The sequence below is a fragment of the Dipodomys ordii genome, unplaced genomic scaffold (assembly GCF_000151885.1).
Source record: "Dipodomys ordii isolate 6190 unplaced genomic scaffold, Dord_2.0 Scaffold151, whole genome shotgun sequence".
NCBI lineage: Eukaryota > Metazoa > Chordata > Mammalia > Rodentia > Heteromyidae > Dipodomys > Dipodomys ordii.
The window spans coordinates 5,258,223-5,285,752 of NW_012267367.1; the positions used below are offsets into that span (position 1 = coordinate 5,258,223).

Genomic DNA, 27,530 nt, shown 5'->3' on the forward strand with positions numbered 1-27,530 from the left:
ACATAAGCAAAAAGAAAAAAGCCGGAAGTGGCGCCGTGGCTCAAGTGGTAGAGCGCTAGCCTTGAGCTGAAGAGCTGAGGGACAGTGCCCAGGCCCAGAGTTCAGGCCCCATGACTGGACCCAAAAAAAAAAAAAAAAAAAAAGAAGTAGATCTTCATGAGGACAAAAGTCATGTGTTGCTGAGTTCATGTCAGAGTTGAATAGCCCTAAAAAAATTTGTGTTGATGTTTAATGTCTCTTGGGAGGTACTAATAAGTCAGAAACTTGACCATGGAATTTGTGGGTGAGGCCTTTGGGAGATAATTTAGATTAAATGAGATCATAAGAGTAGAGCCCTAATTCGAGGAAACTGTGGGTTTTTAGAAAGACGAAGAAAGACTGAGCTAAGATGCACAGTACCTCTGACTATATGATGCTGCCTTGGGACTGTATAGATATTCCATCAGAGAGAAAAACTCTACCAGATGCACTTGCCTATTTCAAACTTCCCAGTATTTAGAACTATGAGGTAAATAAACCTTCTTTCTTTTAAATTATTCTGTGGAATTCAGTTACAGCAGAAAACAAATTTAAGTCATTCAGCCCATAGTCAACATCTACACACATCTCTCCGAATGAATGACTAAATAACATTGGTTAAGTTACTTGACTTCTTTGAGTGTTACATCCTATTTATACCATTATGGCATTAATTCAAACCTTCAAATTTGTTAGCATGAAATAAAGCAACATGTCTAAGCATCACAATACAATAATCAAATAATAATGCTCCATAAATGTTATCCAGCATCTGAGAGCTCTTATCTCATTTCTTTGACCAAACTATTTTCCATCCCTCTCTCTGTGCCTCCACATTTTCTTACATTATTAAGTTACACGTTATGAAAACTCTTATAAAAGCAGAGATTTCATAGTCTTTCTTTTTCCCAGGACTTTTATGCAGAGAAGTAAAATAAAATTTGGCAGTTTTATACAACAACATAACTTATATGCAAGATTGACAGAGGAACTCTCTACTCTAGTTAGTGAAGAGTAATGATGAAGACAAGCTGATATCACCTCAAGTCACATTTCAGATGTCACAGTCAAGTTTTAATGACTCTATTGACTCTGACAAAGCACTTTAAATCTTTATTTCTGTGTTTTGGACAAATTTTGTGATTCTTTGTAGTTGCCACTGATTGATTGCTGAAAAGAGTCTCCTGAGTTCAACTTCACCCATTCATTCTCAGAATGGGAATTAGAGGAGGGAGAATCTGTTATTGCCTGTGCTTACAAATAGCTATAATTTCACTTCCAGTTAGAAATAATCTATACACACATTACCATAATTTCACATATCTACTGATGAGTGTAGAATCCAATTGAATGATGGATCTAATTGAATCTTCAGTCATGCTGGATAGAGCTAAATAACAAAGAAGCAAATATGCATTGTTCTGCATCATGACTCTCAAATTTCTTCCTTTGCCTATTTCCTAAGTGCCAGAAATTGTAGAGCAGCTTGTTGCTCTACAATATGACTGGGCTAGTCCTGAGGGTCTTCACAGAAAAGGCAATTGGGGTCCTGGTCAGCTGGAGATTCCACCTGAATGGTGAGTGTGTGCATGGTACAGCTACTTTGGAGGGCTTGAGCAATCCTCTTCTGCACCGTCTGGCTGTCCTGGCTGGCTTCTGTTGACAAAGGATGAACGGGAGATGAGCACTGGTTGCTCTCAAGGGCGAGAATCACTGACTTCAGCTCCTCGTGTTTCATTTTAGGCCTGTGGAGGCCACAGGCCAAGCACTCAGAAGACACCATACTGGCTCTGACAGCCACACTCACACAGACAAGGCAGGGGGATACGCTAAGGTAGTGGAGACCCTTCACTATAGAACATTCATATTCACACTTATTGCTGGTTCATTGTGCATAGAATACTGTATGAGCCATAGAAACTGCCAAAACAAAAATATTATTTCATATATACTCCTGCTCACCAACCCCAGGGATCTTGGTTGCAGTCCTTGGACTTAATTAGAATTTATATCAAGAGGAAGTGGCAGGCTCGGGGAGCATTTAGAGTTCCCGACAGATTTTCCTTAAAGCAGAAACCCTCGCCGCCATCCTTTCTCCTGTCCCAAATGGGATCCAGGGACTGGAACAGCCCCTCCATTGTGATCTGATTGTTAACTATATTCTTCCATTTGTGGTGAAATATTAGTGTAGAAGATCTGTAAATTCCCTGAAGCCAGAACTGAGTCCCTGAAGCTGAGGATGCCTGAGAAAGTACAGCTCTCAAATGACTGCCACCAGCTCTTCTGTCTCCTGCCTCTCAGTAGTAACTTGTTGGGTCATTTTTTTAGAAGACTAACATAACATCCTTGGTTGGCCTGCACTCTCTCTTCAGTAGTGAAAGAACTTCCACTCACCACTTTTCCCAGCCCTAAGACATAACAGGGACAAAATTATTTTCTGTTTGCCAAAGTAGCTGGGTGTAAACCAATAGCTTAAGATATTTTTCACATGAGTGCAGGACTTCCAACCACTCACTGAAGGACCTGCCGTGATTTTTACCAGCACATCTGGTAGTCCATTAGAACTTCAAAGGAAAAGCCTGTGTATTTCCTCTTCCAATAGTCGAGATCAATTTTAACATCCTTATTTTTAACCAAGAGATCACCACACCAACCAGGTGAAGTTGACCTTTTAGGGTCTAAACTCTGTACCTGGGGAGACATTTAGCCTTGGTGCCATCTCTTCTCTTTCTGTGATCAGCCCTGAGGGAGGATGCCATCTGGATCACTGTTGCTATGACAACATGATAAGTGGGTTGGATTTCAAAGGCCCTGGGCAGTGCAAAATACTTTACAGTTGTTTTGACAGGCAATAGACAATAAGGGCAGCTCTACAAAGAAAAAAGAAATTGCTGACTTTTCAAGACAACGACTGGATCTTGTCCAGGGTGTTTACAGAATTCACTGACCTGCAGCAACATGAGCTGAGAGAATCACTTGGTTTGTTGTTAAAGACCAGATGTGCAGGCTATGCACTGACACCACACCATCCACTGCTAAGAGAAGCTCTTTCACGCCATTGTAACTCATGCTCTTTGGTACACCTGGAAAAAGTAAGAGTGAGAGGTTGCTGTTATTCAGCTATAAATAATTCACCGAGATGGCTAAACAGGCTGCAAAGTCCTAACCCAAATGCCAACTTTCTCTGTCTTTTTGGCTTCAATATTGACAAATCTGGCTATCTTAAAGGGTTTGCCATTAATCAAAAATTCACAGACAGAATACTTTCAGAATTTACTATGCAATAGTCAATAGTAAGCATCCTTAGTATATTATTAAAATAAGTATGCTTTTCCTAGTAATCTTTTCACACATGCTGGGAAAAAAATGGAACAGGTTGGAGTTAGGTAACAATAAATTCTGGGTTAACATTTTCAGGGCAACTATTGTGAGACTGCCCAAATTGTAAAAATTCTCTTATCCTTAGCATATTTATAGTAAAATAAAGGTGATAAAAATTGTGTGGCATTGCAGAATTATTTAAGAAGCAACTCAGAAAACATCTGTTCTTAGTAAATTGTAATGTCCTACAGGATTGGTTATTTAACAACTTACTTAAAAACTGAATTTAAAGAGGATTCTAACATTGATAAGTATACTATTAAGTTCTTAGGGTTACTAAATAAATAAAGTGTTTAGTAGAAATCTTACACATGGCAAGTGCTCAGTAAAGATTTGTTGTTGCTATTGCTATTACTAGAAGACAACAATTTCATTCACACACATTCTGTTACTAACGTCAGACTACTTTAATCTGTTCCTAGTATCCTGACCCTTTTGCTGCTCAGAGTAAAATAAGGTGTTGACCAGTTCTTTGTTTCTTCCATGAGGAAATATGAAGTAGGATCAAACAAAACTCAAACTGCAGAGTATTTTTAATTATTCCTGAGGAAAAAAAATTCTCTTCAAGTCCTAAATCCTAAAAAAAGGAGGATTACAAACTCTCCATTTCTTTACTTAGGTGGATGTTGGCCCTACATGCTCACTAGATCATCTAGAAATATCTGGGCGCTGGTGGCTCATGCCTGTAATCCTATCTACTCAAGAGGCTGAGATCTGAGGATTGTAGTTCAAACCCAGCACTGGCAGAAAGGTCCCTGTGAGACTCTTATCTCCAATTAACCACTCAAAAACTGGAAGTGGCACTATGGCTCAAGTGGAGAGTATTAGCCTTGAACACAAAGAGGCTCAGGGACAGTGCCCAGGCCCTAAATTCAAGCCCCACCACCAACAGAAAAATAAAAAGAAAGTATTTAACTAATAATTATGTACAGGGCCCCCTATCCAGAGAACTGGATTTAATTGCCTAGTATTCAGGAGGAAGGAATGGAGGAAGTGAGGAATGGAGGGATGGAGAGAGGAAAGGAAGGGAGAAAGAGAGAGAGAGAGGGAAAGAGGGAAGGAGGGAGGGAGAGAGAAAAGAAGGGAATGAGGAAGGGAGGGAGGGAAGGAGATTTAAATTCTCACCCCTTCAGTTCTTCCTTCTCTATAAGACTTACTGACTTAAGAACTGTGGGGTGGTCCCAGCATGTTTTAACAAACATAAAGTTGTGACCTAGAAGAAGCAGAAACCAGCATTTCTTGAATGCAGGGAGGAAGGGCAAACAGTAAACATTAAGCATATGAATCTCCTTCACTCATTGGTTCATTCATTCATTTATTCCTTCACCCCTCTCTCTTTCCCTTCCTTCTTTTCTACCTTCCTTCCTCCCTCCCTTCTTTCCTTCCTTCCTCCATTTCTCCCCTCCTTTCTCCCTTCCTTCCTTCTTTCTCTCCTTCCTCCCCCCTCCTCTACATTTTAGTCTATCAGATAGGTCTTATGCTTTTGCCCAAGTGGTCTTGCCCCAAGATCTTCCAACTCTGCCACCAATATAGCTAGGATTATACAGACCCTCAATACCATGCTTGGCCAAGAAAGAATATCCTTTACAGTGAGGGTTATTTCTGTCATCTAATCCATACCCACTGGAAGACTCAAGGAGCCAAACAAACCAGAAGAATCATAGGGCTAGACTGGCTGTGGGAAATAGGGTCAATACGCATGAAAGCTCACTCTAGGCTGAGTGAGTCAGTAACATCACTTCCCTAGCCAACTATTCTCATGCCATATTAAAATCCCACACTTCCTTTGTAGTACTTGCAAAGGGTCAGTTCTCTGTAATCATTTGGATAATCTATGTCTCTCACAATTAAAATATTGCCTCATGCGGCCCGAGCTAGCCGCTCCTCTGTTTGTCTTTGTAACTCTCCTTTGAGTACACTATCTAGCAGTGCCAGACCCAGTAAGCTCTTGCTGGATAAATAAATAAAAGGTCACCCTGATGTTCTTGTTCTTTGAAATGTGCTTAGACTCAGATATTCAGTTATAATGCTACCTGAGAGGTAGATTTTTCTTGTCTTTCTTAGACCTTTCTCAAGTATACCTAGGGAAAGGTCTAAATCTTTTGCAGTATTTCCTTCCAGTGGTATATTTATTATTTGCATTTGGTGTTCTTTTATACCATGAGATATCATTTAGCAGTTGCTAAAGTTATAAACAGAAGCCAATTCTTTTTTAATTGCTTCCATGTAAATGAAAACTTATTTTCAAAAAAAATCCCTCATCTGTTTTAATTTCATCTATTAAAGAAATTAGCAGAGAGTACACTTTACAGTCTTCTCCCTTTGTGGTTAAAGGAAGGAAAATCACGGATCCTAGGACTAATAATAATATCACTCATACCTTCCATAAGCACGATGCAGAGGTCTTTTAAGATCCTAATGGTACTGGCCAAAACCATGATGGAAAAGATAAATGTGCAGATTGGGTCAGCAATTTTGTAGTCTGGCTGGAAATTAGAGCAATTTAGGTTAAGAGATTTCATACTTCCTAGCAAGAAAGCTGATTAATGAAATAAGTACTCTTCTCGTTTTTCTCCTTTCTTTTTTAATTTTAATTTTAATTTTGTTGTCAAGGTGATACAGAGGGATTACAGTTACATAATATAGTGAGTACATTTCTTTTCTAACTTGCTACCCCCTCCCTCATTTTTCTCCCTCTTTGCCTCCTCCCAAATCCTGCCCCCCTACCAAATTGTATAGATCATTTCCAACTTATAGTCTTGTGAATATCGCTGTTACATTGGTTCACTCTTTGTCCTTTGTCTCATCATTTTGTTGTTCCCCTTCCCTTCCTCTCTAAATACTAAAGTGAGGCCAGCAGTGGTGGCACACACCTGTAATCCAGCAGGTAGAGGCAAGAGACCTCTGAGCCATGTAGAAAAAAGGCTTACATGAGCTATACAGAAAATTAAAATGAAAAATAAAAGTGAAATACATTCACTTTAGTGTTTTTTCAAAAGACGACTCAACATTTCTCAAATGAAGGACAATGTCTGTGATGAAAACAATACCCACGTTATCCAATGTCTTATCATTTATAGCTATGGTGAGGACAAGAAAGGGTATGATTTACACAGAGGTTGCAGATATCAACTATATATGCTCTTGGTCTTGACTGACTGGGGCTAGATCTTTTTTCCTCTACAGTTTGATACATACACTTGAGACAGGCATCTTTGATGTAGTCCTAATGGTATAAGCCAAGGTGTCATTCTTCTCTGTTTTCACTGATGCCAGGGACATCAGGGAGAAATACCTGCTGTTCTGCCTTTGATGAAGTTCAATGCCAAGGAAAAGCCCATGCTCCATTGTCTCTAAGAAACTCAACATCAGCTTCTATCATCATATAAGGCTACTCTCAAAATTCCAATAGCCTTTATAATTTTTAACTGTTTTTTGCCTTACACTTGAAACTTTCAAAGAGCCTTTTGTCCTCCTGACTTCAAATATGTCATTGTCACTTTCACTTACACCTTTTCACATTTTAGCAAAAAATGAAAAAAGCAAAGCCTCTGAAAGTTGAACAATCATGATGCAAAAAAGAAAGAACTAGTCAGCTTCAGTAACTCAAGCTTGTAATCTTAGAGAGTTGGGAGGTGTAGTGCAGGAGTTGGGAGGTGTAGTGCAGGACTGTAGTTGAAGGTTAGCCCCAGCACAGAGTTTGTGAGTACACTTTTCAATGAATAAATTCATGCAGTGGCATGTCCTGTCAGACAGGTAAGTGGGAAATATGAATAGGAGAATTACAGTCCAAATCACAAGAACCTAATTGAAAAACCACTAAAGCAAAAGGTCTGCTGGAGACACGACTCAAGTTGTATAGAACCTACCTAACAAGTACAAAGCAATGAGGTCCAACCTAAGTATCTCATCAAAGAAAGAGAAAATGTTATTTTCCTCCTTTGCCCTACCTACTATACCCACTCACCTCTGTTCTTCATATTACTAGATAGAGATATGTAGTAAATATATATTGTTCAGGATCAGAATCCCAACTCAATTTATACTTTGTGCCTAACACTGGTTTGGGCAAAATAAGCGACTCCTATATTGTAAGTAATGTTGGCAGGACAATGAATCAGGTGTTCGACACTTCACCAATCAAGCAACAAGTATACAAGTATGAAACCCAACCTTAGTCAATAATACTTTTCTACCCAGAAATATTGATCTTTAGCAGTGACAAGAACAGGAAAAATTTGTTGAAAATACAGTTATTTTAGTATGGTGCTTAGATGAAACACAAGTTTCCCTTATTCTTATTCTTGATTTCACTACTCAAATACATTCAATAAATTTCAGCTACCAAGTTTACATTTTACCTACAGGAATGGGAGGGAGGAATGGGGGAGAATGAGGGAATGAGTGACATGGATTATCGCTACCTCTTTGTACAACTAATTAATAATAAAAATTTTAAGTATACATTTTGCTTAAATGAGTCAGAAATCTCTTCTGTTGCTAACAATCAAAGGACCTTAAGGTGTTCATAGTTTCATTACTGCCCATCTTAATTAACATCATGACAAAGGGAATTACTGTCTTAAAAGACCAGCAATCAAATAACTGAAGACAACTGTTCTTAGGAATTGGGGAAAGACTAAGGCTTCAGGCTTTGAGTATTGATTTTACTCTTGCAAAGTGGTTTGTTTGTGCAGGTAAACATAGGTTGTTGATACTAGTAAAATTGGAGGATCAGCATCTCTATGACTTAATCCATGTATTTATGATGATGGTAGGTAAACAAACACACTCACCTTAAAGTAGATAATAAGGGCACTGATAAGCACATTGATGCTCTGAAATACATCTCCTAGGGCATGCACAAAAGCTGCCTTCACACTGGCGTTTTCTTGTCCCTCCCCGTGACGAGAGCCTAGACCTCTCTGGTGCAAAACCACAGTGAGTCTGCAAGAGAGTACAATGTTCTGAGTATAGAGAAGATTAAGTCTTAGAAACCTGTGCAGCACACTGAAGGAGTTGGCAATAGAGTGTTTTCCAAAATGGCAAGTAGTTAGATAATTATGTTTGATACTTGAACATAAATGAATCAGAGAATTTTTAAATTTTCACACAAAAAAGCCATCTCAGTTTTCTAATTCATTCACCTAATGCTACTCTGCTTCACATAAACGTTTCTATTGTTTCCTTGATGAGAATCATGTATTTGACAGTGAAGAGGGGGAAAAAAATCTCATTCATTTACTAAGTGTCAGGCACTGAGCTGGGCTTAAATTGGAAACTTCGGGAAGCTTAATTAAATGTATTGGTTTCAAATGCATACCACAGCAGAAAGGGCTAAAATCAGAAGTAAGAAATTGTAACAAAGTTAAGTTTGTAACTCTAAATTTATTTAATTTTTGCAGTGCCATGCTGTTTGAGTAATTTCCTAATGTCCACTGATGGAAGTCCTGTAGGTGTTGTTATATCCTGAGACAGAAATACATTCATTTATTATAATAGCACTAATACATGTGCCTGCACATATACATCACACTGTAAGTTTTAACATCTCTTTTCCAATTCAAGATGCTAGAGTAAAAAGCTCTGTAAATTTTACATCTGACTCTATTTTAGCTGCAACTTAAAGAGGATGGGGAAAGGCAACATGAGAACTGTTTCACTAATGACCAGCAAGGAATATTTTGGCTATAATCTCTTTCTAAACCTTTTTAAACAAATATTTTTAAAGCCCAGACATATTGCATGGGATACCATGTATCCCTGTCCAACATCAGAAAGCAAAATAATTATTGACTACCCAGATCTGGTCATTCCAGAAAATAGTTCTCAGATTGTCAGTATTGGGGTAGAAACTTACTCTTGACTAAGTATGAACTAAAGTTCCCTAATTTCCATTATGACTTCTAGTTAATAGCCTCTCCATAGCTGTCATGTATGCTTATCACATTGCCATTTGTTGTTTAACATGATTTTAAAAGAAGGAAAAACTTACTTAGGAATTCATATGCCACACATGCATGAAAGGCTTGCACCATAAAGTCAGTGCAAATAAATGTATAGCCCCATATGGTTTTGTGATAAGATAGGGATCACACACACACACACACACACACACACACACACTCACACACACACACACACACACTCACACACACACACACACACACACAGATTCCTACTTATCCTATGTCTCCTAAAGGACTGGTACCATACAAAGGTGTTTGACTTAGAGAAATAGATCAACTCAGCTGAAATCAAAAGGTCATGCTAGAGGTAAATAGTCTGAGGGGAGAGGACACTTTAGGCAGAAAAACAACAACAAAACCCTAGCCTGCAATAAATAGTATTAGGGTTCTGTCTGCAACTTTTGTCACAGCTTCTACTGGAACTATCTGTCCTGCTATTGGGTCCCCAAGGAGCTGATTGTAGTTCTGATATGTCTATATTCAGGTAGTGCAGTCTCCAGTGACACTAGAAACCCACAATCTCAGATCTTCAAGGAAGCGTTCTAGTCACTCAGCAACTTTACCCATAAATAACTACCTCCTTAAGCACGGGAGGCAAGGCTTTCCAGTCCCAGTTGTCTTTCTAAGTGTGCAAAATACTAGTAATGTTATGGTCAATGTTCAGCAGCAGGTGCAGTAGAGCAAAGGAAAAAAGAAAAATTGGATGTTATCAATATGGAAAATCAGGCTGCATCATTAAGGTCTCAGATGATTGTGATAGCTGGCTAGGTTTATCATTCATCTTTGTGTAGCATCAACACCATCTCTGTGACATAGGCCTCTCAGGAAATTAGTAATACTTTAGTTCTTCCTGCTGCTCTGAAGACATATTTTTCTCCTCATGCAAAGATGATGTTATTGACCCCCAATTAGCAGGACACGGGCTCTGGAGTATTTATCTCCTAGAATTGATAAATTTGCATTGATCTGCCCACATTCTTTCTTCCAGTGCCAATGTAAAGTTCAGTTTCAAGCTAACTGGTAGGAATCAGGATCTAGTTAGTGATAGAAGATTGAACATCATTCTTTATATTGTTTAGCTGAGAGGAATCTTAAGGAATTGTCCACAAACTGAAAGATAAGGAATGGAGGTGTTACAAGGCAAGACTCTTAGAGTGACCTAAGAGGGAAATTTCAAGTTGTTAGGGCTTGCATGTCCTCTAATTGGAAAAATTCCATCACGTCCTTTGTTAAAATTCACTTCTATTATTGCCATCTTCATTTTCATGTAAAAAACAACTCCTAGAATAAGGCAAGCTTCACTGAAAGGGAGAAGATAAATAGGGGGTGGGGAGGGAATATTCCTTACCTGATGTTTGATATCAAGAGGGTTTTCTTTTTATTTTAAAACATTTTCATAGCCTTCACCAGTTAAGCATGCCAAATCTGAAAATTCAAAATTCTACAAATTCCTAAACTTGGAGTAACACAATAACACTCCAAAAAGTACGTATTTATATGATCAATTTTAGTAAAGATATTACAAAAGAATTCAAAATGAGAAGGGAAACAGAAGTACAAAAGCTCTAAGATCTCTTCCAATTTAGTTCTCTGAGAACTCATAATCTGTTCACTTAGTAAACTGAACAGGCGAAAATCACATCTCATATGGAGACATAAACATGCATTTAGAGAGCAGAGTGTCCAGGAATATGATTCAAATCTTAATTCTATACTACCCAATGGACAATATATTTAACATCTCTGAACTTCAGTTTCCTACTCTATAAAGTTGGTGTGCTGTGAACAGTCAACCTAACAGTATATCATATCAGCCCCGACTCCTATACACTGGAAGTGTATAGAAGTATACAGAAGTGTACAGAAGAGATAGTTTAAATAGCCAATGTTTAGGGCTGGGAAGGTGGCTCAGTGGTAGAGCGCTTGCCTTGCATGCATGAGGCCCTGGGATTGATTCCTCAGCACCACATAAGCAGAAAAAAAAGCCAGAAGTGGCGCTGTGGCTCAAGTGGTAGAGCGCTAGCCTTGAGCTGAAGAGCTGAGGGACAGCACTCAGGCCCAGAGTTCAGGCCCCATGACTGGACCCAAAAGAAAAAAATAGCCAATGTTTAAAACCTTTTGGTGTAATTTAAAGTGAACAGACTTACTTTTATTTTTAATTTTTTTTGTTTTCATGAGATTTTTAATTATCTCTACGTAGTTGTACAAAGGAGCTGGCCTTAACAAAACAATTTATGAATATACTATGTCTTGATCAGTGCCACCCCTTTTTCAACTTTCTCACCCATCCCTTTCCTACCTACCCTTTCCCTTACTCCTCTTAATTTTGTAGGACATACATTAGATTCTTGACTGTATTCTCCTCTTCTCCTCCTCATTCATTTACCTCTCTCCCCATAACTCAACCTCACCTCTTTCATCCAGGTATTTGCCTTGTTGAACTTGGACTTGGCCTTTCTAAGGAATTACACTATTTGAGTTCTGATTTGAACCTACACTAGTTCAGTTAATATGCTTGTATTGCACTTGCATACCACCAAACACATTATTTACAAGTTGACAAGCTAAATCTAGCTTGTAAACTCATAAGGAAAAAACATGTATCCTTTGACTCTCTGAGTCTGACTTTTGGTCTCAGACAGTTGAACAATGTGTTTGGTCTTCAGCATCTTCATGAGTCAAGGAGGGTTTCTTTTAATATTCTTGTCCAGACAAAGGTAAGTCAGGCAGGCACTTAATGTGGCGATAACTTACACAATATTGGCCAGCACTGCACAACTTGAAACAATGATCATAATGGTTGCCTGGATCTTGTAATCAGGGTATATCAGGCGTTCACATGCCATGTACATCAGCACAGCAGTCACCAGCCAGATGCAAAGGACTGACAGCAGGGCACCAAGGATCTCTAGAAATTCAAATGCATAAGCACAGCCACACTCAAAAATCTCCCATACATCACCCACTCCCCACAAGAAACCAAACATATTTTTCTTTTACCCTCAGAAAAAGAGGTTTTAAAGTAATTCAGTCAACAGTTCACAAAGAAAAGGTGTGGATGAATTTGAGAACCAAGATGAAGCACTTTAATGTCACATGCATTAAAAAAAAAACAGTGTCTGAGTTCATTATGTTCCTTATTTCTAGGTAATTTCCAGCAAATTTTGAGAACAGATTAATTGCTGTCTGCCCTCACTATTTTCCTTGGGGATTTTAATTTAAACAGGTGCTAAAATGATCGAAACTTATTAGGAGATGAAATAATGAGCCACAAGGAGGAAAATGTGTTTAGAAACTCTTAATTTCCCCATAAAACATTTACGACTTGCCAGTAACAGCACCTTTAGTAGAATAAAATAGTAAAGAGGGAAGGCTTCTGAGGATACTTGATGAAAATAAGTTGCATTTGCCAACCCAACATATTGTCAACACAGAGGAAGCTCTGAGGCTTATCTACACTCTAACTGCCTTCTGGGAGCAACAGGAAAGCAAAGAAACATCAGTATGGAGACATTTGCATTAATATTTGAACATAAAGTACTACTCAATCTGTCCATTGAGGAAAGTGCCTTTGCTCAGTTACTGTTCCTTAATGCTTCCCTTGATCTTTACCCCAATCTCTCAGGTAGATTCTAAAAGTCCACATAGGTCTCAAAGTGCCTGGGTCTGGGAGTCACTGGTCAGCCACGTGTCATGTTGCTGTCCTTACCCCTCTTTAAATTAGTCTCAGACATGGTCTCCTTTCAAGTGGCACTCCTACTATCCGTCTGTTGCTTCTCAGACTACAATCTCTCGCATACTCTTCGTGATTTTTGCCATGTTCATATCCTATCTTTTTTTTAGCTACTTCATGTTTTCTTCAAATTTACTGCATATGTTTCTCTTCTTCCTAAACAGAGTAACCTATAAAATTACACATTTGAGCCGGGCACTGGTGGTTCATGCCTGTAATTCTAGCTACTCAGGAGGCTGAGATCTGAGGATCACGGTTCAAAGCCAGCCTGGGCAGGAGAGACCGTGAGACTCCTATCTCCAATAAACTACCAGAAAACCAGAAGTGGTGCTGTAGCTCAAGTGGTAGAGCGCTCAACTTGAGCTGAAGAGCTGAGGGACAGCGCCCAAGCCCAGAGTTCAAGCCCCACGACCGACAAAAAAAAAAAAATTACACATTTGATGTGCTTATTTATTTTCAATTACATATCATGATGTGTAATTAATATTCATTTGACATTAAATATCAACTGACTTTCTCACATAATTAGAATGGCTGGGGCAGATGTTTAGGGCATGACTTAAAGTGTCAGACCTATGTGTCCTGCCAGTCACTAACTATAGTAACCTATTTGAGCTTGAGTTTCTTTATCCATAAACTATATATAATAACAGCCTATCTGTACAATAAGCTGACTTATGTTATTGGTTGAATTGTGTCCCTCCTAAATTCATATGTGGAAATGTTAATCATAAGGCCTCAAATTTTGTTGTTATTTGAAAACAGAACTCACAGATGGGTAGACTTATTTGTAGCTCATGTAATACAGTGCATGCCTAGCAAGTATAAGACCATTAGTTCAAACTTAAAAGAATAGAATAAGAAAGAAACTAGGATTCTTCCAAGTATAATTAGTTAATATCATATCAGAATAAGGAGATTCCATATTCCTACAAGGCAGGTATATATATTCTTAGGGGAAATCTAGACTTCCACATGACCCCTGGGAATGCCATGTAAATATTAAAGCAGGGATCTACAAACAAGGTACAATGAAGAATGTCAGCAAACCACCAGGGATAAGAAAGAGGCATAGCACCCCTTTACAGCAATGTCTCCATCAGTGGGAAAACAGAACCATGACTATTGTTCCCCCTGAGGCACAGAAAACTCAGGCAGACTCTCTTCCACTTGATATAAGGAATAACAGAGGCAAAGCAATGGAGTTGCTATGATTATGTGTTGGAAAGGGTGTTGTGTACAAAGTAGCCAAAATTAAAAAGACAGTCTCAAAGACTAAACCTTTATTATGACCTTGGGCTAACACCTACACATGAGCAAATAGTTACTGTAGTGAAAGAAATATCTCCAAGAAAGGAGCTCCCACCTCCTTGACTCTCTTTCTTGTGGTTGATACTGATTGAACATATATTCATCTGAGCTATCCGTTCACAGAATGGCTGTTTTAGTACCTTTTCTGCAGACATAACAGGATGCACTAGAGTGGATAATTGACAAAGAAAGGAAGTTTATTTCTCATAGTTCTAGAGTCTAGGAAGTGCTAAAACCAAGGTGTCAGCAGCTGTGCATGCCACACGGAAATAGGGTGGAAGGATAAGTAAGCATACACAAAGTATGGAGGAAATTGAGTGGAACTGAATCTGTTCTATCAGGAGCCCACTCACCCAATAATAATACATGAACACAACCCTCATGACCAATCACCTCCCTAAAGGTCCTCTCATTTAGGACCATCATAATGGCAATGAATTTCCACATGAGTTTGGAAAGCAACACTCAAACCATAGCAATGAATGACTGCTATTTATGCAGTCCATATGCTACTGTTAACACCCTAGTAAAAAGTGCTCAGTCTCCGCAATACTCTTGGGCACTGCAGGCCTTATTCACAATATGGCACGAATTCAAATAAATTTTCTCTTTCAAGGATCCAGAGTAAGAGTAATTTAATGAATAATATTATGGCTGTTCCCTCACATTGAGACCCAGGAGATGATCTTGCAGCTACCATGATGCACATCTTCTCTTTGTTCCACAGGAGAGGAGGTAGCACCATTGATCTGGCTGTCTGCTGAATAACTATCAAGAACAGAGATTCCTATACACATGTTTGTTTTATCCTGTACACCCAGAGTCTTCCCTTAGAAGGATTTTCTAACAAAACTTTGTTCTTACCCTTTCATTTTTGCCCTCAATCGGACTCTGAGTCACTCTCCTGTCAGTATTGTTAAATAGATTTATACCTGCTCGGTGCCACCCAAATGTCAGTTGCTTGGAAGGGGGCTTGGATGACAACCACAAGGAAAAGAGACTGAGCAAGAAACTGGTCAGGTCAATTAAGAGATGGGCAGCATCGGTGATGACAGCCAGGCTCCCAGCAATATGTCCACCTAGGGGAATCGAAATATTATACACTGAGTTAAAGGGTCCAGAATGTAACTAGATTCATATGCATTCTATCCACAGTTAATGAAAATGCTACAGGCTCAAAAACCTCAGGAGAGAGAACATTTTTCAAGTTTATTTAATCCACCTGGGTTTCCCAATGTGACAAAGAAACAAGTCCAGCAAAATGATTAGAATTTGAACTTGGAAAAGCAAACTTAAGATGAAACAACTCCTGGGGGAAGAAAGATTGGAAAGTATGAAGCAAATATGGAGGCCACCCCACTTAGACTAGAGCATCAAGATTCAGAAAAGGGCTACATAAAAGATAAAGTAGAGAGGTGTAGACCAGATTCAAAGAGTAGCATATTCCAGGGTGAGGGTTTAACTTCTGTCTGAAAACCAGATGTTGCAATCTGTATTATTAATTGACTTGTAACTTCAGCAGAGACTTTCCTATTTCCTTAGCTCTACTAATTTCTATTATACACCTCAGTTTGAGATCACTATATAAATAGTAGAGAGAGAAAAGGAAATGGGCAAAAAAAAAGTGCTTTTCAAAAGGGACTATTGTCACTGTATTTGATTTCAGTACCCTGGTATTGTATATGCATTTATGTGAGTTAAGGAAGGGGAGGGGAACAATAGAATGGTGAGACAAAAGACAAAGAGAGAACCAATACAGCAGTGATATTCACAAGACAATAGACTGGGAATCATCTGTAAAACTTGAGGGAGTTGAGGGAGGGAAGTAGGAAAAAAATGAGTGAAGGGGTAACAAGTTCAACAAGAAATGTACTTATTACTTATGTAACTGTAACCCCTCTGTACATCACCTTGACAATAAAAAAGAATAAAATAAATAATGTAACCTTAAAAAGGACAAATGGAATGCAACAATAATCCAAAAAAGAATGAGAATGAACCCAAGCCACACGTGCCCAGCCTTGCCTTTTCTCTCCATTTAATGTGTATCCTCTTTCTTCTAGTTCTCCACTGAAAAGACCTCCAGCCTCTAAAGTAGAAATTAAAGAGAAAAACATTGTCCTTTCCTTCCTGAGCGGGCTTGTTGTTTGAGAGCAATAACCTTTATTGCTCTCACTACATCCTCCCAGCAAAGAGCTTCTGCTGACTGACTTACCCTTCCTGCAACTGTTTATTGCCTTGTGTACTACAAAGCAACCAAGACTGTCAGTCATCAGCTCCTCCATCATCTGACTCACCTTGTCTCGCCTAATGATTAAAAAAAATTACATAGATGGCTCATAATTGCAATAATCCCCACAGACTTTGGCTCTAGCTATAGTTAATAACTGGTTTGTCAAAGTTTAATGGTCTGAGGCAAAGTAGTCTTCAAGCTTGTTACTGAGCTGTCAGTGCAAAAATCAGAATGATTCATTAGGCAAAAGGCAACATTTTGCTAACAAATCAGCTGTCCTTCCAATTATCCACTAATGTTGCTCTATCTGCCAAACCGCGTCCTGATAATAAAGCTGTGTTAATAATGTATTATTTCTTTCCTGGAGAATGACTAGATGCAGATAAGCTACATGCTGCAATCTCAGCAGTGAGTGATGATTCTGTGCTACACTGGAAATGTGGCTAAGTCAAGGAGAGGAAGTCATATGGGGAAACTTGAATAGGCTCAGCTGAAATCAAGAGGCAACTGAGAAAGAAATAGGGCTTGCTTTAGAAGCAGCACATGCCTATGGAGAACTGGGACCCCAGAATCATTTTTTAACCATCAGAATTCATTATGAGAACCTTTCAGAAATCTGTGTCTACAGCTGAATGTTATAGAGCAAATTGTTTGCAAGAGGTGGCTTGTGGTTGAGCTTGCATTTGCTTCTAAAAGCATAGAATATTATTGATAATTAATAATCCAGTCACCATTTATTGAGCGCTTACTGTGCATGGTATCAGGAACAGGGAACATAAAAATAAACAAATCACAGCCCTCCTCTTCAGTGATTTCTAAACTCTCGTTGCTGTGAGGCCCCACTACTGGGCCCAGGAACAATGAATACTTGGGGACCTTGGGAACTCTTCAAAGAAAACTGTAGTGTGAATTAGCAAGAAAAGAGGGATTTTTTTTCAAGAATAGGAACAAAGAGAAAAGGAAGAACTGTCACCTTTCTGGTAAGTCAGAAAGTATAGAGGAAAAGAGGAAAAAATGGAAATGAGAGTGGAAAGAGAGCTAGGACACTTGTGGGAAGTAGTCTATGTCAAGTTCTATTTTACCATGGATTAATGAGGTATGTTTAAAATTCAAACTCAAGGTTGTGTCATATGCAGTTTATATTTAGAGGAGTCTTTGGAAAGGATGACTGGGAAGGAGGAGAAGCTAGTGGCTAAATGTAACTGCAAAGGTAAAAGAAATCATGGCAACAGCACGTGCAGAGCATTGATCAACAACAAAGCAGGAGTGACACAGATAGGACTCAGTACTCGAAACAGAATCTACTTAGGGCTTACGGGGTAAAAGTGGCTGCAGAAGAGTACTGGACTCAAATGTAGACAGTTGGCCTTAAATCTCCATGACATTTTCCATGGAGACTAGAGGACAGGACTGAAAAGAAAACTTCTCTAACAATATTACCTTGCATCCATCACTGTGCAAACATATGCATGCAATGTTCTTTGATCAGACTCACATCCTTCTTCACTGTCCCTTTTCCCCCTTTTCACCTCTCAAACCAAGTTCAACAATTTCATTGTTTTATTTTCACACATGTACATGATTGATGACCATATTCATCCTTCTTTATCCTCTCCATTTGCCTACTCACTTCCCACTACTATCCATACCTCTGAAGAAACGTTTCACTATCCTAATATTGATTTTGCTAAAGAGTTAATTGTTCATTGTTCCAAGGGGCTTCCCCATGGTTCACATGCCTGTACTGAACTTCAATCGGACTGATCCACTTGCTTTATGGCTTTTCTATAATGAGGAATTTTCACAAACCATCAGAAGCATTCCCAACTCAACAGGTTCAAAAGGCAATGAATGAATGAAGAGTGGGCACATTAAGCTCTTATCCTTCCTTCCTTCCTTAGTTCTTCTTCCTCTCTACTCTAGATCTTGTGGCAGTTATCACCCTGAATATGTTTTGGTGGCCTGTAGCAAGACCAATCAGGCAAGAGAAGAAATAAAAGAGATCCACGTTAGGGAAGGAAGAAGTTAGATTATCCCTAGTTTCTGATGATATGATCTTATACTAAAGAACCATAAAGATTCCATCCCAGGGCTGGGAAGGTGGCTCAGTGGTAGAGCACTTGCCTTGCATGCATGAGGCCCTGGGTTCAATTCCCCAGCACCACATAAGCAAAAAGAAAAAAGCTGGAAGTGGCACTGTGGCTCAAGTGGTAGAGCGCTAGCCTTGAGCTGAAGAGCTGAGGGACAGCGCCCAGGCCCAGAGTTCAGGCCCCATGACCAGACCAAAAAAAAAAAATAATAAAAAAATTAAAAAAAAAGATTCCATCCCAAACTCTCAGCTCTAATAAACACTTTGGCAATACAGCAAGAAACAGCATGCAAAACTCGGTAGCTTTTTGTGCACCAACAATAAACAGTCTGAGAAACATTAGGGGACAATTCCAATCACAATAACCTCAAATCAGTAGAATACCTAGGAACAAACCAAACAAATGGGTTGAAAGAACTCTACACTGAAAACCATAAAACCTTGAAGAGGGAAACTGAAGAAAATCAGAAGATGGAAAGACCTTGATTGTTGATGAATTGACAGAATTAATATTGTAATTCTGGCCATACTGTCAAAGTAATCTACAGCAAATTCAATGGAGTACCCTTCAAAATCCTAATATCACTCTTCACAGAGTTAGAAAAGTTAATCCAAAAATTTATATGGAAGCATAAATAGCCATCTTCAGCAAAAATAAATGATGTTGGAGGTATCACAATACCAGACTTCAAAGCATACTACATAGCCATAACAATACCAGCATGATATTAGCACAAAAGCAGACAGGAAAGACAATGGAACAGATTAGAAAACCTAGAAATGAATCTATGCGCCTCTATTATCTAATTTTTGACAAAGGTGCCCAAAAAGTATATTGGAAAGAAGAGCCACTTCAACAAATGATGCTGGAAAAACTGGAAATCTACATGAAGAAGGCTAAAACTAGAATCTCTTACCCTTACTAATATCAATTCAAAGTGGACCAAAGATCTTAACTTAATACCTGATACTTTGAAACTACTACAGGGAAGAACAAGTAAAACACTAGATTTTTTTTGGCATCCACAGTAGCTTCTTGGATATGATTCAAATAGCTCAGGAAATAGAAGCAAAGATTGACAATAGGGATCACATTAAACTAAAAAGCATCTGCACACTAGGATAAAAGATACAGAATGAGAAAAAATATATTGTCAGCTATACAAGTGACAAGGTATTGATAGCCAGAATCTACACGGAGCTCAAAAAACCTAAACTTCCAAAGAAACAACAACCTAATTAATAAGTGGGCATATAAACTGCACAGACAGTTCTCCAAAGAAATACAAATCAACAGTAAATAAATGAAGAAATCCTCAACATTTCTAGTGATAAAGAAAATGCAAATCAAAAGGACATTGAGATTTAATAGCCATCATAAAGAGCACAAACAACAGCAATTGCTGGAAAAGAAATGGAAGAAAAGGAATCCTTCCACATTCTTGACAGGACTGTAAACTAGTGCAACCACTATGGAAATCAGTATGGAGGCACACTATGAATAACTGGACATGTCAGAATGAAATTAAGGCTAATTAAAAATAAAAGAAGCAAATAAATGATTAAAATATATCAAATACCAATGGGAAATAATTTTGTCATAAATGATGCTGAAAAGTTTTGGCTAGCTATTTGGAGAAAAAGTTTTCAATTCTTAGAGCATGTAATATATTTCATTTCACATAGATATGAAAATTAAATGAAAAGTTTAAGCAACTAAAAATAGTACTTATCTTTTAGTAGATGAAGATTGCTAGTGCTGAAATGATGAGTCATGAAAGAAATCTTATCAAAATGAAAAGATTTATACATTTACCTTTATAAAGCTTAAAACATCTCAAAGCCAAAATAAATGAAAGTTAATCAGAGAACTACTCGAAATGCTTTAACACTCTATGAAATATAGTTTCCATAGATAAATATAGAGAGACTTAGAAAATTCTCTGAAATGCAATACACAATAGATACTAAGAATGAAGCTGTACATTCACAAGAGAGGGAAATACATATCAATAATAAGCATGCAAAAATGCTCTAACAGTAACAATTAAAGAAATGAATATTAAAATTAAACATTTACTAAACATTAACAAAGCTTTTAGAGGATTAAAATGTGTTTAGATGACAATTTGAATCATCTTTGCAGACATGCAAATCATATCAAGATTTTGGATAACAAATTGTCAATCAATATGAGCAAGTAAGAAAAATATTCATGTCCACCAAGCATTGGTTCCATTTTTTAGAAATCTTTTAGAAGGGATGAGCCAGAAAGACAGAGTTGTAGTCGATTTTCCACTGTAGCATTGTCCACAAGCAGAAAATCTCCCTGCATTTCTAACAATAAATAAATCTCAGTAGGGCCTACTATAAAATATTATTCAGGTATAAAAATGTTTACAGACATAAACACCATTTTGAGCAGTTTTTAACTCTGGTCATAAGCATTTAGAATATTCTTAATTGGGGTAAAAATTTGTGAGCTATACATAGAAAATAAATTCTACAAAATATTTCATAATGTTATTGGAGATTGTCACTGAAATGTATGTTACTAATGGAATTTGTTCTTTCTTCTATTTATGTACGCTGAGCATGTTGTTACTTTATACATAGAGAATATTAATGCTTTTAAAGAAGAATTTAAGTAACCCTCCTATAGTGACACATGGTTTATTTGTGTGTCAGAGACTCCTTCTTGGACAATATTGTGAAAAAAAGGAGTTTGCTTCCTTCCTATTAACCTTGTGAGAATATTTTTTCTGAATAGTTCCTTGGTCAGGTGGCTTGACCCTTGTGGGTTACATTTTATTTACATCCTTCCCCTGCTGCACTTTAATTAAGACATCCTTGAATTTTACTTAAGTCCTGTTAATTAGCCCATATCCTTTTGCAGCCTGTACTCAGCCAATGGGAGCAGAGGGGCAAGGCTTGCTGGGTTAGGGATAAACAGGGCGCAGCCTGTTTGTGTGCTTGCTTGCCAGATTTTTGGCTGATGGTGCACCCTTTTGCAGGAATGAACTTTACCTTGCTGAGTTCCTTTCGAGTTGGTCTCCTTCTTCCTACAGAACATTCAAACATCCCAAGCCATTTCTAATAATACTCACCCACAACTTCTGCAATCATGAAAACAAAACACATCGCTGAAGCAGCACAAAGTTTCCATTTGGCATGCACTTGCTCCTGTGCTCTGTTTTCCACGGCCTTTGAGTGGCTGTGGCAATGATAGATGCCTTCTAGTTCCAGCTCTTCTGGCCTTTCTCCAGGAAACTGATCTTGATTCACATGTTTGTGTTGAAGTCCCACACTATGGATAAGTTTGATGAGAGTAAGGAATGAACATGGTTACAAGCAAACGTCTCACTGACAGTACTATTATAGAACCACTGTTATGACATATGCTAACTAGTTGGGAAGTCATCACTCACAGCCCTCCTACAAGATATACCAAGTGTGAGGAACAAGTAAAAATATTTCCTCCTAAATTCACATTTACTACAAGTTTAACTTTCATTCGGCCAAGTGTATATCTACTCAATACCAACTGATGATTGAGAGCTGGCAAGGTGATTGAAAAGGTACAAAAAAGGACAGGAGAAAAAATAGCAGACTAATGCAAGACCTTCCAATGTATTTCACTTGGAAAATATTGAGAAACTGTGCCATAAAATAGTAATTAAATAATCAGGGGATGTTGTAAAATATTTTTCATGAGCCAGACAATGATTCAAATTCAGATGAAAGTCATTATAAGATCACCTCACATGTTTATGCTGAGACCTTGTGAACTGTCAGGGACTTTTCTCACCCCAGTGCAGGCCATCTACCATTCGTGTCATAATGAGATTTTAAACCCTGGAGTTTCCAAAGCAGGCAAGGACTAGCCATCTATCAAATATAAAGCATAACTCAAGACCATTATGGACTCCTAGAATTTCCCAGATAGAAATGTTGTAGATAACAATTAGTCTAACTGCAGTTTCTTGGCTACAACTAAGGTCTAGAGAGTTAAAGTCATTACCTGAGTGACATCAAATCCCCAGGAAATGACAGAGCAGGATTCTAGACATGCTGTTTTCCCACTTGGTCACATACAGCCTTTCTCTCTCAGTGTCAGTACACTCAAAACCAATTTTTAGTGTTGCAGATGTCAATGTCTGTGGATTGTGAACTAATCGGATTTCTACAAATTGGTTAACTTGTTTGAATTCATTAATGAGATTCTTAGAATTAAAAATTTTGCATTTCTGGCTTTGTAAGGTTAAAAACACAATAAATTAGCTTCTACTTGAGTGATTTCATTTAGCTTATCATCATCTGGAGTTAAAAGTCTTAGGGTTTTGGCTTAGTTCCTGCACATTATGATGACAAATTATATATTTTTTCCAAATAAAGCCATATCTATATATTCATTATAGGAAAATCTAGAATTACCAAAAGGCAAAAAGCAGGAAAGAGGCATACTTCTGAGAGATAATCATTACTGTTATCTTATTGCATAGCTTTCTGATACACATAATTGGGTCTATACTATGTTAGAATATTTTTGTTTGCAAGAATAGAAGACAAAGATTGTGTTATAGAAATGATCAAATGAGAATATTTGGTTTTACAACTGAGGGCACCTAGTGGTGTACAGGGTTCAGGCACTGTTTGAAGATGGCTTTAGATACATTTCTCTGTTGTTTGCAACCATGCTTTAAGTTCAGGCTGGTTTTCTTCATTGTAGGAGAATTCTTGGAATCAGGCCGTGTTTTTCTTTTCTCATATAGAGAAGAGTGTCTCCTCTTACACAATTCTAGAAGTACATTCCAATCTGGACAAATGACAACAAACTAGTATAGTCAGAAGAATATGAATGAGCTAATTGGCTTAGGTCATTTCATTCAGGCAAGTGGCTAAATCCAACATGCAGACTCCTAGAACTGAAAACAGGATAACTTCTATGCAAGTTGCATGGCCACAACTCTGTGAAACAGCTGCAATTGATATGAGTAAGACTACAGTATCAGAGCAAGATACAACTTCAGAACCTTACTCCTGGAAACTGAAATTACCTCATTTCTGCAATTTCTTACATCTCAAATATAATTATTTTTATACACATAGAAAAATGTATTTAATCTAAACATGCCATAGCATAATTAACTGATTTTCTATTATTCAACAATTCTCTTTTCTAATTATTTGCTCAAATAAGCACACTATGATTCATATTCTTATGGTTCATCTTTGCTCAATATTTTATTATCTGCTTAATAAGTAATCTTAGAAAGGGAATTATTTGATCCAAAGGCACTTATCTTTCTATGAATTTGATTGTATTTTATCAAATTAGTTTTGGAAGGTTTCTATCAAGGTTAATAACACTTTCGATTTGGAGCAGATCTACGTAATCTTTGTGAGAATAAGAGCCATTTAGGGGAAAATGACAGAGTATTTAGATCTCTAACGAGTTCCTTTTTGCCTTTGTACTGTAATACACACCCTTGTTGAGTGTGCCACTCAACAAACATAGAATGCTGTGATCACTGGTGGCTATCAACTCAGAGGAGCCATGGCAGCAGGATGGTTTCCTCTCTGAGGTGAGAGACAGTAAGAGGAAGGCAGGCACATTCACGTGCAGTGACACTGTCTCATCCTATGAAGTTAAGTTTTGTTTTATGTTGGGCATGAGTCTTGTGACTGTAGAGAAACAGCCAGTAACCAGCAGAGAGAATTTAACCCAGAATTGCTGAGAAGCTAGAACAAGGCAGGAATCCTACCAGGAGAACACCATGAAGAGAAGTGTGGAAAGCATAGGCAATTGTTGCTGTTTGATACTGGTTTTCCTTTTCTTTTCTATTTTTTTTTCTTTCTTAGGCTCTAAGATTAACTGGTATGGGTACACTCTAAGCTGGCTTTGCTCCTTGAAGCAAACATTAAGGCAGAAGTACAAAAGAGGGCTTCAGACAGTTCATCACAATTAGATATATGTTGAGGGTCTGAGCATGGAGCTCAGGTCTACAATCCCAATTGTGCTGCAGTCAGAGGTAGGATGAGCATGGTCTAAGGCTGGCCCAGGGAAAAAGTGCGACCCTATCCAAAAACTAACTAAAGAGAAAACAAACGGCTAGGATGTAGCTCAGGCAGCTGAGCACTTGCCTGGCAAAAATAAAGTACTGTCCAACCATAAAATACATACAAAGAAAGAAATTTGATACTGTTTCGTGTGTGTATGTTTGTGACCACCATCTTCTCTGGGCTCACAAAAGATTCTATGACTCTGGAAGTAGGTGTAAACGAAAGTTAAAATACATTCCTCATCTTTTCATTACAGCAGAGTGATCTAAATGTCTCTTGATGCCTAAGAGGTTCTTGATCTAAAAAATGATGTGACTTCTAAGAAGTACTATTTGAACAAGTAGGTTATAAAAAGTGAACGCAACGATGCATCACAAAATGAAGTATTTACAAGTGATGAATAAAATCTCAGTAGAATCCTAGGCCTTCAAGTATTGATGAAAGCATTGAAGAAAAGGAATGAGACCAAATAACACAATAAAAGGATAAAAGAGATAAAGAGAAAATAACAAAACTAAACAAAAAAAACCAGCAAGGTTTTAAGAACCTTGCAGTTCTTAATACAACTTAAAAAATGATTTTATTCTCATCATCTTATAAAAACTTTTTTATTTTACTTTGGTTGGTTAAGCTCTCTTGTTTCTCTGTTTTCACAATAGTACTGATGATATTTTTATATCATTTCATGTTGACTATCTTTGACATGACAATATTACTTTCCCCAAGAAACTCAAATCACTAGCCTTGTAAAAAGAGGTGAAATCTGAGTTTTCATCAAGCATTTCCAAGATTCCATTGATTCATTCATTAATTCAATAAATATATTTTTACATGCTTGAAATATTCCTACTCTCTCTCTCGTGTGCTGGGTGCTGTGTTTTAAGACAAAGACTTTAAGAAAGGGCTGGGATGTAGCTCAGTGGCAAAGCGCTTGCCTAGCAAGCGCAATGTCCTGGGTTCGATCCCCAGTACCAAAAAAAAGAAAAGACAAAAAAAAATACAGTTAAAAAGACTTTAAGAAAGAAATAAGCAGTGACTTGAGTCAATATTAAGAGATTATAATATAATAGAGAGAGGAAAGAAGATGCTTTATTTTTAATTAATTAAATTAATTTTAACTGATATATAAAAACATAAAAATTATACCGTGAATGCAATTTGGTGTTTCAATACATGTGTGTGTTGTACTGTGCTTAAGTCACGCTAAATCTATTTTTCTTCTCAAATTTTTGTCATTTCTTCATGGTGAAAACATTCAAAATATTTTCAGCGATTTGAAATACATTTTACATGCATACAATTGCATAGAATTGTTATCTATCATCACAATAGTATAGTGGCATTAAGTTGGGAGGTAGAAGAATGCTTCTCTGGAGGGATGGTGTCTTAGCAACTAGATAAAGGCAGCAGACCACCTGTGAGTGAACAACATGTAAGTAATAGGGCATTGTTGATGCAGATGCCCAAAGCCAAGCAAGATATTCTCTTGCTCAAGAGCTTATTTTGAACAGAAATTATATTCATGGCATATGTTTTACAGTATAATTTTATAAACTTTAGTTTCTATCTTAAAAATGAGAATCATCTAGGGAATAGAAAAATAAACATACTAGATTGGATATGTCTGTTTTCTCTAAGAAAAACGACCAAAGGGGAAAAAATAAAGAAAAGGAAGAAAAGCTACAGAAGAAAAAAATCTGTTTTCTTTATGCACTTACAACATTTAAGAAATAAAACCAACTATGTAGAGTATTGTATTTTTTAGGATATAGATTACACAAATCCATTGATCACTTCTAAAATGTTGCAAATTACCCTCCACTTTCAAAACAGAACTTTACCATTCAGAACTAATAAAGTCTGGGGGTTTATTATATACTAAAAGCAGAGTAAAATGAAGAAGCAGACACAGGTGTCTGTTACCTCTCTAGTGTGAAGGTATACATCTTGGCTGCTTTGTCATTCACAAGGTGAGTTCGTTCAGGAAATTCCATGATGGCTGGGATGAAAGCTGTTGTTGTTGGAAGTGGCGCTGTAGCTCAAGTGGTAGAGCGCTTGCCTTGAGCTGAAGAGCTGAGGGACAGCGCCCAGGCCTAGAGTTCAAGCCCCACGACCGACCAAAAAAAAAAAGAAAAGAAAAGAAAGAAAGCTGTTGTTGTTGAATTCACTATCCAGTTTTGGAAGCAAAGGAGCATGGAAGCGATTCACACACTTTACAAAGAAAATATACATAAGCTTCTAGAATTTAATGAACCTCCTTCATCCGTGTTCTTAGTAGGTCCACTAAAATTACAGCCTGTTGGAATATCACCTATCATTCTTTCATCCACACTAACTGCTTTCCAAGGATAATTGCAGGTGGAATACTATAGTGCATGTGTGTCTGTGTGTGTCTGATTTGACTGCACTTTCTAAAGGGTAAAGGAGTTCAAAGGTTTTTCTACTAAATGCTGATATAGCCGTTTGAGCTTTACAATACACACACTTGAATGAGCTGCAAAACAGCTGCCCTTCTGCCCTTTGTGATCATTCTCTCCCTCTCACTCAGTCCCTTCCCTCCCTTCTTCCCTCCCACCCCACCCCACCCCCTCTGGGATTTTTATACTGAAGGAGAGGAAAAGGATCATTCGTTATTGAAGACTGAAACGGAACCTGTTTCCCCCAGCTTTGAAACACTTTGATAGGCTATAGGAAGGACAGACTGTCCTTCTGGGTGACAACAGACATCCACCC

The 27,530-nt window shown here is 37.9% G+C and overlaps 1 protein-coding gene across 1 annotated transcript; it reads right to left on the bottom strand.

The window, feature by feature from the left end:
* Positions 1–1,528: 1,528 nt before the first annotated feature.
* On the bottom strand, positions 1,529–26,791 carry Slc30a8 (solute carrier family 30 (zinc transporter), member 8). The gene is given in 8 exon segments (XM_013032228.1): positions 1,529–1,674; positions 2,967–3,101; positions 5,780–5,885; positions 8,196–8,346; positions 12,123–12,276; positions 15,345–15,491; positions 21,842–22,041; positions 26,706–26,791. Coding segments are annotated over 8 exon segments (1,125 nt in total).
* Between the last annotated feature and the right edge of the window lie 739 nt (positions 26,792–27,530).